Source organism: Mustela lutreola, chromosome 16 (assembly GCF_030435805.1).
Source record: "Mustela lutreola isolate mMusLut2 chromosome 16, mMusLut2.pri, whole genome shotgun sequence".
In the NCBI taxonomy this organism is placed as follows: domain Eukaryota; kingdom Metazoa; phylum Chordata; class Mammalia; order Carnivora; family Mustelidae; genus Mustela; species Mustela lutreola.
Genome location: NC_081305.1, coordinates 29,416,002 through 29,431,025, shown reverse-complemented (window position 1 = coordinate 29,431,025; position 15,024 = coordinate 29,416,002). Strand labels below are relative to the sequence as shown.

Here is a 15,024-nt window from a genome sequence, read left to right as displayed (position 1 = left end):
GCTCTCTGCTCAGCGGGGAGCCTGCTTCCTTCTCTCTCTCTGCCTGCCTCTCTGACTACTTGTGATCTCTCTCTGTCAAATAAATAAATAAAATATTAAACAAAAACAAAAACAAAACTGTTCATTTAATCCATATTATTTATTTGTGTGGAATTGAATAAATCATCTTTTATTGTTCTTGGTATCTCTGTGGTTATTTCCTCATCATTTAAATATTTGTTTGATTAAAGAATAAAGGATGTGTTAAAAATAATTGAAAGAATGTGTTTTTTCACAAAATATGATAGAAAAGGATATAGTTTATTTCCTGTCCATTTTTTATTAAAACTTAATATTTTCTGAGCTAATGATTTTAAGACCCAGAACCTGAGGTGAGACATTTCCTTTCTGATCTGGCTCTTCTGTTTCTGACAGGCCCAGAAGAGGAAAGTGAGGAAGATCCTCAGCTCGAAGGCAGAGATCCGGATATTTGGCATGTCGGTTTTAAGATCTCGTGGGACATCGAGACTCCTGGCTTGGCAATACCCCTTCACCAAGGAGACTGCTACTTCATGCTTGGTAATTAGGAGGGTCAAAGCTGCATCAGTGCTCTCGTGTCTAAGTTTTAGATTACTGGCTACGTATTTGGAATGTGTCTTTTTTTTTTTTTTTTAAGATTTATTTATTTATTTTAGAGAGAGTGTGTGTGGAAGTGAGTTGGGAGAGGCAGAGAGACTCTCCAAGCTGACTCCCCACCAAGTGGGGTGCCCACCGTGGGGCTCTGATATCACGACCCAGAAGATCATAACCTGAGCCTTAACCGACTGAGCCACTGAGGTGCCCTTCGAATGTGTCTTTTGAAACAAGCTCTTTAGGTATTTTATAGTGATTATGAATCTTCTGCCTGGAACCAGTTTTTTTGTTTGTTTTAAATCCCTCATTTTTCTACGTATTATTCATTTGTAAAAGTTGCTTTTATTTTCTCCCCGACACGGAGTTCCCCACATGTGCTAAAGAGTTTTCAGGACTTCTCGTCAGTTACTCAGTCATCCGGATGAGCTTATCAGTGTGAAGTATTCGGATGATTTCCCCGTCTCTGTCAGTCCTTAGTGAAAGTTTTTTCCGTTTGGAATTGAGTTTCTTCTCAGGCGCAGCTGACCTGTCTGCAGGGCCTTCCTTTCCACTGAGTGTCGCTGAGTTCTCTGGAGAGCAGGATTTCCGCTGTGCTTGGGCTGACCGAAGCCGTGGTGTTTGTGCAGCTTTTGCTATTGGTGCTTCACTATAAGCGTTTTGTTTGGGTTTTGCACTTTCTGCCCGTTTTCCAGTGCGCAGCACAGAGACGGTATCCTTTCTTACTCACAAAGCCTCTCTGGGTTTATTCTGTCATTGGCTTTAACTCCTGATTATCCAGTGTTTATCTCACGCTTACTGGCCTGGAGGAATCTAATCACTATTGGCTTTAGAACTGGGGAGCGCCAAGGCTCAAAGTGGATATTTATGAGAAGAGTTATTTCTCAATTAATTGAATATATATAGAGGGCCCGCTGTGTCCTCCATGCTGTGTAAGGTTCTGGAGGATGGATAAAACTAGGTCCTTGCCTTCTAGAAAATCACAGTATGGATTAGCTCTTTAGGTCATTACTGCATTAAGCATTTTCCAAATTTCAGTCATTTACACGTCAGCCTCAAGGTTTTTGCCATATCCCTGTGCTACCTATGCTGTTAATTTATGTATTATTTTTCTCTAAATAAATTCACTTTATATTTTTGTGAATAAATATAAATAAAATGAATAAATGAATAAAATTAAAAATAAAGTGAATAAAATAATAAATAATAAAATAATAAAATAAAAATAAAGTGAATAAAATTCACTTTATATTTTTCTCTAAATAAATTAGCTCTAAATAAAATCACTGAAGTGGATTTACTTTAATTTTTTTTTTTTTTAAGATTTTATTTATTTATTTGATAGAGAATGAGTGAGAGAGCATGAGAGAGGAGAAGGTCAGAGGGAGAAGCAGACTCCCCAAGGAGGTGGGAACCCGATGCGGGACTCGATCCTGGAAGTCCGGGATCATGACCTGAGCCGAAGGCAGTCGCTCAACCAGCTGAGCCACCCAGGGGCCCGTGGATTTACTTTAGAAGGAGATTTTATAACACTATCTTAAACAGAAGACCAGTATCACTTGGATTATGAAACAGTATTAAGGACCTGCTACTTTGGTTTGCTGAAGATCCTGAGTCCTGTTCTGTCTTTGTTAAAAGAGACACATGTCACTGTTAGAGAGGTGTTAACTGTATAATGTTACCAGTCGGAGACTTTCTCCTTGTTTGTTCAGGACTTTCTATTAGCAGTTTGTAACTTTGAAAGAAGTGAGTCATTTGGTGCCATTCTAAATAGCCATATTAATTTTCTGCATGCAGAAGTAGTAACTACATTGTAGAAGTTCACCTGCCATCTGTTTATTTAAGAATATTTTTTATGTTCTTTGCTGATTATGAAAGTAAAATACATGTTCATTGTACAGAAAAAAAATGCTGAAAAGTATGAAACGAAAGAAGAATATGAAAATCAGGTTCAGACCTGTTTTGGTCTTTTTTTCTGTGCATATATGTATCCAGAATAATAGTAGTATGTGAATAACAACCACAGTGACTGGGGACTAACAACAACCAAGCATTCTTTTAATCATCTCCATAACCCTAAGAAATAGACGATAGTTACATTGCACAAAAATCAGTTCAGGTTAAATTGATGTAGTGACACAGCCACGGTTCACAGTTAGTAGGGTGCGTGGATTGGAACTTGTTCTTTAATCTCATCTGGGCTCTGACACCCAGGTCAAACCACCCCTTCCTCCTCCTACTTGGGTGCTAACCCCCGCCCTGGGCTCCGGGGCCCTCCTCTCTCCCTCACCATGATGCCTCTGCTTCACCTAAAGACTTCGGGACCAGATTGTTCAGGAAGGAAAGAGAAGAGCATGACGAGAGTGTTCTGTGTGCTTTTTTCTTTGCCCTTTGTTTTTAAAGTTATGTTTCCTTTGCCTCAGAAATAGATTAGTAATGAGAATATTAAATAATTACCTTGTCCTTTTTACCATATGTTATAATGAATATGCATTTTTAAATATACATTTGTCCTTTTAGCTACTGTAGGTGCTAAACCAAAGTAAGTGCTGTTACTTTCTGGGAGCTGATGTCCAGGACCTAATATCCATTCCTGATTTCCCAGCTCCTGCATTCAGATATCGGGGAAATGGCTGGTACCTTCCTGATCGGGGCCAGGCACAGCACAGTGTACCCAAAGTGTGCTTTTAGAATATCTTCATTTAGAATATATTTTCTTTATTCTTTATTATAATTAAAGAAAATTACTCTTTTCTTGCTAAAGTTGTCACAGTCAGTTTCTGAAAGGAACTTTTTTCCATCTCCTCTTAAACAAACTCAGACAAAAATAATAGCAACCATAGTGTCTTGCTGCCTTTTCCTCTTTACTTTCTCGAATCCAAATACTACAAGGAGCCCTGTGGAGGGACCTCGGCCGTGTGCTGATATCTGAAATCTGAACTTCATAGCACTTATGAAAAGGAAACAGTTTAGCTCAATTTATAATAATATATTGGTCTGCAGAGGAAGTGCAGGCTGAACCCTGCTGTCTCAAGTAAATACTCCAGGGGTGTCTGATGGGGAACGTGTCGGGTGCTTATAATAAATCCGCTGCCTGTGGACGTGAGTGAAGGCCCTGCTGGCACTGCCCGAGGACACGCTTAACTGAGGTTGTCACGGTTTTACTTTTAAATTGGAATCTTTGCCCTAATCTCAGAGTTAGACATGACCGGATTTGCAAACAGATTTACAATTTTCACTAATTTTCCAACCAGGACTTCAAAACACACACTTAGAGGGGGGAAAAAAATACACCCTGGTCTTTCTCCAAGTAGGATGATTTACTTTGCCACAGATGTTTTCCATAGACTGAATGTAACCAGGGAGTTAGGGACTTAAAAAGTGGCTTGAAGACAAACTGTGGGTTTGTTTTTTGTGGAACAGATTATACAGTTCAGGGGACATCAAGCAAATTATGTTCATTAACCGGGAGCCGGGTGTGGAGATGGGCTGTGTCAGGACAAAGGTGAGGGCTAGGCAAACATTTGGGGCAAACCTCCTTTTTTTTTTTTTTAAGATTTTATTTATTTATTTGACAGAGAGAAATCACAAGTAGTCGGAGAGGCAGGCAGAGAGAGAGAGAGGGAAGCAGGCTCCCCGCTGAGCAGAGAGCCTGATGTGGGACTCGATCCCAGGACCCCGAGATCATGACCTGAGCCAAAGGCAGCGGCTTAACCCACTGAGCCACCCAGGCGCCCCGCAAACCTCCTTTTTATCTGCTCTCCCCCGCTTCATTTATTACTTTTTCCTTGTCACTTTTCATGACTCTGTTCTCTCTGGCCTCTCTATTTTTGTTTCCCTCAATCCAAATTAAATCTCATTTTCAAATAGTTATCTCAAAGCTTCAGTTGCCAAGTAAAATGTCCATAGCCAAAAAAAAAAAAAAGAAAAAAGAAAAAAAAAGGCAGTGTAAATTGAAATGCATGCTGCTGCTTTTTTGGTTTTGCTTTCCTTCACCCACAGTCTGGGGCCAAATGCTGAAAGGCTGTTTCCTATCAGGTGACCAGGTTCCAGACTCACGGCCTTGTCTATTGGCCATGCGCCGTTCATCTCTCTCCCCAGTCTCTGCCTCCCCCGGACAACCGCTGTTCTGCCTGATACTCCCTTCCCAGGGTTACTGGGAGGCCAAACAAGAAAGTGCTTTGCATGGGGAGGGGGTGGCCATGAACATGGGGAGCTGGGCCATGGCACTATGGGAGAGCTAGGTGAGGCGAGTGGGTGACAAAAGGGCACTGAGTATTGTGTTCTTTTTTTTTTTTTTTTAAAGATTTTATTTATTTTTTTGACAGAGAGAGATCACAAGCAGGCAGAGAGGCAGGCAGAGAGAGAGGAGGAAGCGGGCTCCCTGCTGAGCAGAGAGCCCGATGTGGGACTCGATCCCAGGACCCTGAGATCATGACCTGAGCTGAAGGCAGAGGCTTTAACCCACTGAGCCACCCAGGCACCCCGAGTATTGTGTTCTTATCCTGCTTCGGGCCCCCAGTTCTGCCAGGTTGGCACGTCACTGTGCTATACCTCTATTTCCATGACCACATAAGTGCACCCCAAGAAAGGGCCATCTCACTAACTGCTTCTTGAGGGGTAGAAGCGTCAAATCAGAGCTCTGGGGTAACCATGCTCTGACCTTGGCCAAGGGCTAAGTTTACCAGCAGAGCCTGGTCAGCCGTGTTTTACGGATTAGTTTCACCTTCTTTGAAATACCTGTGGCTCTGAGCAGCCAGACCCAGAGCACAGTGAGCGTTTGATGTGGTAGAACCTGAAAATACGTCCTGCTTCTACTTTTGGCATCAACACGAGCACTCTGGTCTGAGTCTGTTGCCCTGTGAGCAGGGAGAACAGAGGCTTCTAGGAGTTTAAAGTCTCTTAACGGGGGCTCCTCTGGGACTTCACTTGGAGACTGTGGTATCTTTGTATCTTTGTATCTTTGTAAATCGTCCAGGTGTCCCTCAATCCTGCCCCGGTTCAGACATTTTATTCGAAGGAAAAGGCTTTTGTTATTTCTTCCTCTGACCCCGTTCCCTTCCTCCCCCAAGTCCTGACTGACCAGCTGAAGTAAAAAGTACCTATAATTTATGGCTTAATCATAAATTCTCAATAATTATACTTTATTACCTCTCATGGGTCTTGAAACGTAGGTGCTAGGTTCTGCTTTCTGCCGAGGCAAGGGAATAATAGAGAAACAGCAATAAATTATAACTTCAGGCTGCAGTCGGTAGGCTCGAGGAATTGCCATTTCGGTGGAAAGTGCTCGAACAGCCAAATGAGCACCTGTCATGTTTATTTTCACTTTGAAAAGCAGAAACGTGACAGCATAGTTTCAACTGTTCTTCCAATATGACCTCGTGACGCTCTTCTTACCTTCTCAGCAACTACGGTGTTTGCTTCTCACTTCTTGTGTTTTTGCAGGGTTGAGGATGTATCTGTCCTCCTGAACCTTTTACTCTGAAAGTAGGCCCCCAAATGCTGATGGTTTCAGACTTGTGCTTGTTGTCTCGACACCTGGTTCTTTAGTATTCACTAGCATTGGGGAGACGACATTTCTCGTGGAATTTGCTCTGAGGAGAGGATTCCCATGTACGTGGAGGGGTTTCCCTATCTCCTAGACTTTCCTTGTGTATCCAATCTTTGTGCGTATTTCTCTGTCACCGATGTCTTGAATTTTACTGGAGGAGCACGAGTGCCTGCTGAGGGCCACTGTGATGGAGGCTCTGATATATGTTCTTTCTTTTAGTAAGTCCATCAGGCAAGTAACCTGTCCTCTCTCTAGGATCCCTGTATTTTTGCCAGAAAAGAAAATTGATGGGGGTTGCCTGCTAATGGGTGTGTGGATTTTTTTTTCAGGGTTCTAAAAATGCTCTATAATTCATTTGTGGTGATGGTCCCACAATCCTGTGAACGTGCTCAAATACGCGGAATTGTGCGTTTTCAATGAGTGAATTGATTGGTACGTGAATTCTATCTCAAAAAAACTTTCACAAGACGAAAAGGAGGCTTAAAGGGCGCCTGGGTGGCTCAGTGGGTTAAGCCTCTGCCTTCGGCTCAGGTCATGATTCCAGGGTCCTGGGCTCGAGCCCCACATCAGGCTCTCTGCTCCACAGGGAGCCTGCTTCCTCCTGTCTCTCTGCCTGCCTCTCTGCCTACTTGTGATCTCTGTCTGTCAAATAAATAAATAAAATCTTTAAAAAAAAAAAAAAAGAAAGAAAAGGAGGCTTAGAGAGGTAAATTAAGTAGTTCAGGGTGATGGACCTAGTGAAGCTTGAGTTAGAATGCAGGTTTTTCTGAGACCAGAGCTGTTCGTTTTTCCATCAAATTGTGCAGCTCTACTAATTGCATAGTCATGGGACCTTTCTTCTTTCAAAGTGTGGAAAAAATAGCTGAAAAATATTAAAAATAGCTGAAGAAGTAATAAATTAAATAAATAAATAGCTGAACAAGTAATACATCATACACATATATTCTCATTGGAAAGCATTTGGATAGTATGGAATTATATAGAATACAATTTGGAAGTTCTCCTTTATTTTCCTATCTTGTCCTTTTGTGAACATTAGCCGAAATATGGTTATGCCAATATGATTTACATATATATTGCTGCTACTTTACAAAATAGCACACAAATGGGACCTTATATATATTCTATCTATTAATCTACTACTTGCTTCCCCCTCCACCCTGATGATAGGTTCTGGAGATCATTCCCTGTCAGTATCTCATTCATATTGGTATCGTTCTTATAAAAACAACACATGGACTAGGAAATAAAAAGTCAAACATTGAGGATGATCTAAAACAGAAAGCGAAGAACTCCATGCTACCTGTTCCCAAGTTCCATTTCTCAGAAATAACTGCTTTTTGGTGCATTTGCCTTTTATTCTTTTTTTTTTTTTTTTAAAGATTTTATTTATTTATTTGACAGAGAGAGATCACAGGTAGGTAGAGAGGCAGAGGGCTGGCAGAGAGAGAGAGAGGGAAGCAGGCTCCCTGCTGAGCAGAGAGCCAGATGTGGGACTCGATCCCAGGACTCTTGAGATCATGACCTGAGCTGAAGGCAGCGGCCCAACCCACCGAGCCACCCAGGCGCCCCTGCCTTTTATTCTTTAAGTGATTACCTCCTTAACTCATAAACATATGCTTAATACTGCTCTCTCCATCCAACAGCTTGAAGCGTTATCTGTTCCTCCATTAAGAAAAATATGAAGAAAAGTGAAAAATGGGGATATGGCTCTTACACTCTCTCACTCTTACTATTTTTTTTTTTTTTAAGATTTTAGTTATTTATTTGAGAGAGAGAAAAAGAGAGAGTAGAGCAAGCAGGAATAGGGGAAGGGCAGGGGGACGAACAGACTCCGAGCTGAGTGATGAACCCAGTTCTGCGCTGTATTGCAGGACCCTGAGATCCTGACCTGAGTTGAACTTAGATGCTTAACCCACTGAGCCCCCCCACTCACCCCTCACTCTTGCTAAGTTTTATTAGTTAACATTTACTTTCAGTTTTTTTAGTTTAGTTTAGTTTTATTGTAGTTGATTTTCTTACAACCGATATTTAGATAGACTCTTCCTTGACTTTTAGGATGTAACATGGGGGATGAAAGTTCCCTTCAGCCATATCATTACTTTTACATCATTGAGGATTATAATGTCTACTACACACAGATGTATAATTTTGGCAAGACTGCCGTGCTCTCTTTGTACATGGAATCTGAAATTTGAAATCCAGTACCTAATATGTCCTTTATTGAGGAACTAAATAAAGTGACTGGGTCCATAAATAGAAGAGAGGAATCTACAATAACCATTAACCTTGTCCCATTGAAAGGGACTGTTACAAATGTCAGGTCAAGATTTTATACCAAATCAGAGGCCCAGAATCATGCCCCATTTTAGCTTGCTTTGTATTTGAACCAAGACTTTCCTGTGTGGCTCTCCCTCTCCCCCTGGAAGTGCAATTGCCTTTCTTTATTCTTAGTGAAAAAATAATGCCATAGTTCTGTCCCTTTGTCACATGATGTTCATGATGTTTTGTCTTACTACTTCTTCAAACCCACTAGTTACAGTTATCATAGTAAGATTTCTTCCCCTGGTGGTCCTTGACTATTCTGTTTTTTATCTGGATGTCATGTCCTTCTTTCTCTTTCTTGGAATTTTCTAAAAAGGTTTTCTATCTACCCTATTTTAGGTTTCTAAAGATGTGTAACCTCTATAGCACCTAACACAGTACTTTGAACATGGCTGGTACTTTAATAATAATTTTTGAATTAATGAGTGGATGACTAAACCAAAGATTGGTACACTGCCCCTCCCCAAATCATGGCAATAAACGTATACAGAAGGGGCACCTGGGTGGCTCAGTGGTTCTCTGCCTTTGGCTCAGGTCATGATCTCAGGGTCCTGGGATTGAGCCCCACATCTGGCTCTCTGCTCAGCGGGGAGCCTGCTTCCCTCTCTTAGCCTGCCTCTCTGCTTACTTGTGATCTCTCTTTCTCTCTCTGTCAAGTAAATAAATAAAATATTTAAAAAAATATAAATAAACATATAGTCAAAAGAAATATTTATTCTGTCCTTGAAAGCTCCTAGCTGGAAAAGTTTATGAAGTCCCCCCTCAAACAGGGGGGCATTCATTTAATACTCGGGGATCTCCAGAGACAGCTTTAATAATTTTCCATGGCAATCCATTCCTTCAGTGACCCATGCTTTGCTTGCTAATATCTAGTCCAAATGACCATACGACATCACAGAATTTTCTAATCGATACAGTGTCTAAATCAATCTGTACATTCATTCTCTTCCAAATCATTTATTAAAAAAACTACTAAAGGTAACAAAAATGTGTTGGTTTCTTTTAAGCTGAGAATGCATGAGTTACTATGAATTTTGAGATCCTTTTATTCTCTCATATTTTCTCTAGTCATAGTCATGCTGTATTAGGATAAATCTGCATCTGTGTTGATTGGGTGGGAGTTCTCCCTTTGGCTGGCAGTCTTAATTAATATGCCTTCTTTGGCTCGTAATCTATATAACGTAACTCCTAAAAGCATGAACTGTGGAAAAGAAGTTTTTCAGACTTTTAATTTGATTGCATATCCTGTGTGTGTTTTTTGCCACTTCTGCAAAGATAGGAAGAATGGCCACAAAGGAAGTTTGTTTTGTTTTGTTTTAATTGATCTTGTTGCAGGTGTCAGTTCAGGATGAGAGTAGGAATGAGTTCTCCCTTCTTGACACAGTCCATGCAGCTCATTTCAAGGCCAGGCATTATAACCCATGATGGAAGATTCCTCAAATTATTCCTGTGGAATAATTCTTCTAGGCCCTATAAGCATTGAAAAATTTTTAAAAAGACCTAAATTACAGCCCAATCATTTTCCTTCTCTTTTGTTTACACTGTTCCTTCCACCTTTTCAGCTATTTTTTTTTTTTCCATCTCGGTATATTTCTTTGAGACGACATTAAAAAAAATTAAATAGCCACAGTGGCAGGGTCGCCAACCAGTCATTGTGGCTGCAATAGTTCTTTTTTCCCTCTGGACTGCAGTGACTGGTACAGAGGTCTTATCTATTAGAATTACATTTTTTTTGAGAGCCACTACTGTATTCTGTAAGTTCTTGCACTATACACAGCACTTAATGCCTTGTACATAACAGGAGCTTAGCATGTATTTGGAAGGAACATCCTTTTTTCCTCCTCAGGCATTAGTCAGAAACCACAGCCATCAGCCTCAAGTACCAATGGAAAATTAGATGTGAGATAGGAGTAAATTAAGAGGGAAGGCCAAAAGGCATAGGGAGGACCAGAACCAAGAGGTTTAAGTGGCTGCTTGTGTTTTGTTCATTTGCTTTACTAGGGCACTTCTGGTCCCCACTGAAGCAGCAGGCAGACATGATGGTCCTGTGTCTTCCAGGATGGAGAGGGAAGAAGACTGCTCATTTAGGTTTACTCATTCAAGCAAGCTCTGTCCCTTCTCATCTTTCTGTTTCCCCAAACTTCTCTGCCCTCCTCTTTCTTGAAAGGAGTTACAGTCTGGAAGATTAAAGGCAACCCATGCCAAAGTGGGATTAAAGTTCATTTTGCATATTTGGAAAAGGAAAGAGAATGATTAACCTCAAGAATCTAGTCTCTTTACAACCCAACAACAAACTAAGCATTCCATAAAAGTTAATTTAGAAACAAGAGGGGGAAAGTTGTGTATCCTGAGGCCATCTTCACCTCTGTACTTGGTTTTGTAGGAGAGTTTTCCCTCCTGTGGAGTCCTGTATTGGGGGAAGGTTTACAGAACCATCCAGAGCTCATACTACCTTCACTGATGCTTAGGTGCCATCATTTTCATTTGGGGAATGAATGCTTCTTTTCTGAGGATCTCCTCATTGAACATTATCCTTTGGATCCATCTAAAATAATGATACTTACTCTTTTATTTTTTTATTGCTCCATACAAAAGTGGTAATATATGCCATCCAGTCAAAGATGCCATCAATCTAAAGATGTAGTCCAATTTCAGAGATACTAAATAGGAAGAAGAAATATGTCCCTTGGAATTGATGAAATATGGTACATGTTCACTTTAAAGAATTTACAGACAATAGGAAAGTATAAATACAAATAATCATATTATCACCTTGCAGAGATAATATTCTTCATAACCATGTGGTTTAATTCCATCTAGTCTCTCTATGCTTGGAAATACATGGGGATTTTTTTTTCTTTTTAGAAAATACCATATTAGATACAATGTTTAATACCATTTTTTAATACTTTCATATCTTGAGCATTTTCCCTTATTAAATATTCCTTGAGATGTGGTTTTTAAAAATGGCGTAAATGTTACTCCTCTGCTTTCGGTGCTTTAATGCATTTCCGGTGTTTTGAGATCAGGTATACTGCTCTGGTGAACATCTTTTTTTTTTTTTTTAAAGATTTTATTTATTTATTTGACAGAGAGAGATCACAAGTAGACAGAGAGGCAGACAGAGAGAGAGGAAGGGAAGCAAGCTCCCTGCTGAGCAGAGAGCCCAATGCGGGACTCGATCCCAGGACCCCGAGATCATGACCCGAGGTGAAGGCAGCGGCTTAACCCACTGAGCCACCCAGGCGCCCTGGTGAACATCTTTATACATATATATATCTTTACAACTGGATTATTTCTTTAGGAAAAATTACTAGAAGTGGAATAGAGGGTATAGCTATTTTAAAACTATACATATTATATTGTCACACTGTCGTAAGGTTGTTTTCAGTGCACATTCCCACCATGGTATATGAAATGCAGGTTATCAGTTACTATCACTAACCTCTGTTTCTTCACCTTAGATAATACTTGGCATTACAATTTCAAAGTATTTTGCCACTTCAGTGAATAAACATAACGTGCTGCTGTTTTAAATCTCTATTTATTTATAGATTTTATTTATTTATTTGTCAGAGAGGGAGAGAGAGAGAGCACAAGCAGGGGGAGTGGCAGGCCGAGGGAGAAGGAGGCTCTCTGCTGAGCAAGGAGCCCAGTTTGAGACTTGATCCCTGGGATCATGACCTGAGCTGAAGACAGAGCTTAACCTTAACTGAGCCACCTGGCATCTCTTAAATTGCATTTTTTTTTAAAGATTTTATTTATTTATTTGACAGACAAAGATCACAAGTAGGCAGAGAGGCAGGCAGAGAGAGGAAGGGAAACAGGTTCCCTGCTGAGCAGAGAGCCTGATGTGGGGCTCGATCCCAGGACCCTGGAATCATGACCTGAGCCAAAGGCAGAGGCTTAACCCACTGAGCCACCCAGGCGCCCCCTTAAATTGCATTTTTAAATTTTGATGTGGTAGAACTTCTTCCATGTTTTTGGCCATTTATATACTTCTTTCTATTACTGTTCATCTGATCATTATTGGCCCATTTTTCTATTAAGGTGTGTTTGTTTTTCTTCACTTTTACTTTATTCAAAGCCTTCAGCCCACTTCCCAAGTATTTTTTAATATATTCTTTTGGATTTTGACTTAGATATTTAACATTATTATTATTTTTTTTTTAGTTGAAGCATCATTACTTGATGATGATGATTTTTTTAAAAAGATTTTATTTATTTATTTATTAGAGAGAGAGTGATTGAGAGAGCACAAGCAGGGGAAGGAGCAGAGGGAGAGGGAGAAGTGGGCTTCCCGCTGAGCAGGGAGCCTGACTCGGGTCTTGATCCCAGGACCCTGGGATCATGACCTGAGCCAAAGGCAGACGCTTAACCAACTGAGCCACCCAGGTGTTCCAATGATGATGATTTTTTATACTTGCATTAAATAACCATATTTGAAATTATTTAATTACTTTTGTGCTCACTGTTAATTTATATAATGTGGAGTTTTTCTGTCTTTTAAAGATTTATTTTTTAAATTGAGGTATAGTTGATATGTAACATTATATTTGTTTCAGGTATACAACATAATTATTCGATGTTTGTATACATTGTGAAATGATCTCCACAGAAAGTCTAGATAACATCCTTCACCTTATATAATGTGAAACTGAATAAAAAAAGCCTCATGTATAATAGAGTTGGGGGGGGCAGAAAGGGGAGCTGTCATGCCCTACCAACTCATCATCAAGTTAGAGGCCAGTAGGAAGATGCTACTTTAGTGCTCCAGCAACAGGGAGGGAGACTTTTCCCTGGCCCAGCAACAAACAGCCCAGCCAATGAGAAACCGCCGCAACTCAGCCAATGAGAAATCACCACCACCCTGTACTCTCACTTTCTTCCAATGAACTTTTGTTCAAGCGGCCCCTCCCACCTCCCCCTTTTCCTCTATAAAATAGTGTTCCTCTTCTTTGTTCTCTGAAACTGCCTGTGGGTTTGGCATAGTTCATGTGTCCCCTACCATTGTTGTATAAACCCATTTTGCCAGTTAAGCTGTTTTATTTTCAGGGTCAACAGTAGTTACAAGAAGTATGTATTTTTTTTTTTTTTTTTTTTTTGTGATAAGAAATTTTAAGATCTACTTTCTTAGCATTTTTTCATTACATTATATCCCTGTGACTTATTTTATGACCAGTTATTTTATAACTGTACCTCTTGACTCCCTTTACTCATTTCTCCCACTCCTCATACCCCATCTCAGGCAATCATCAGTCTGTTCTTTGTATCTTTGAGCTTATTTTTTTTGTTTGTTTGTGTTTTTGTTTTAGATTCCACATATAAATGAGATCATATGGTATTTGTATTTTCTGCTAACATATTTCACTTTAGCATAATGCCCTCAAGGTCCATGCATGTTGATGTAAACGGCAACATTTCATACTTTTTTTTAATGGCTAGATAGTGTTCCATTGTATCTGTATACCACAATTTCTTTATCCATTCATCTATCAATGGACAGTTAGATTGTTTCCATATCTTGGCTGTTGTAAATGATGCTTCAGGGAATATGGAGATGTGTATGTCTTTTTGAGTAAGTGTTTTCATTTTCTTTGGGTAAGTACCAAGAAGTGGAATTGCTGGATCATAGAGTAAATCTATTTTTAATTTTTTGAGGAACCTCCACACTGTTTTCCATAGTGGCTGTACTAATTTACACATTACCACGAACAGTGCAAAAGTTTTTCTCCACGACCTTGCCAGTGTTATTTCTTTGATGATCGCCATTCTGATGGGTATGAGGTGATATCTCATTGTGGTTTTAATTAGCATTTTCCTGATGATTAATGATTTTGAGCATCTTCTAATGTACCTTTCTTAGAGAAATGTCTATTCAAATCTTCTGCCTATCTTGAATTGGATTGCTTGTTTTTTGCCTCTAAGTTGTATGGGTTCTTAATGTATTTTGGATATTAACCTCTTACCGGATATATGATTTGCAAATGTTTTCTACTATCCCATAGGTTGCCTTTTCATTTTGATGATGGTTTCCTTTGTGGTGCAATGCTATGTATGTATGTATATATGTATGTATTTGAAAGAGGGAGTGGCAGAGAGAGAGAGAGAGAGAGAGAGAGTCTCAAGCAGACTCTGCACTGAGCATGGAGCCCAACATGGGTCTCAGTCTCCCAACTCTGAGATCATGACCTGAGCCGAAGTCAAGAGTCCGATGCTTAACCAGCTGAGCCACCCAGGTGCCCTTGTGCAGAGCTTTTTAAAAAGTTTGATGTAGTTCCACTTGTTTATTTCTGCTGTCATTGCTTTTGCTTTTGGTGTCGTATTTAAAAAGTCATTGCTAAGACCTATGTCAGGGAGCTCACTGCTCTGTTTTCTTCTTACACCATGGTTTTAATGATTTAAATAAAGTGTAGCCTCTAACAAGTTTTTCATGAAGGCTAGTGGCAAGAGAATGGCGGTAGCTTATAGTCTCTGAGTTTTTATATTATCTGAGAGTGACTTTTTATACCTTCACAGGCTGCTTCCTCCTTAAATAG

At 40.0% G+C, this 15,024-nt stretch overlaps 1 protein-coding gene across 4 annotated transcripts in view; it reads left to right on the top strand.

The window, feature by feature from the left end:
- Nucleotides 1-15,024, top strand: part of FTO (FTO alpha-ketoglutarate dependent dioxygenase) — a 373,670-nt gene that overhangs the window by 135,919 nt on the left and 222,727 nt on the right. For all 4 annotated transcript variants that reach the window (XM_059152155.1, XM_059152156.1, XM_059152154.1 and 1 more), the window contains one exon: nt 415-558. In XM_059152155.1, coding sequence (XP_059008138.1) covers nt 415-558 — 144 coding nt within the window. The remainder of the gene's footprint in view (nt 1-414; nt 559-15,024) is intronic.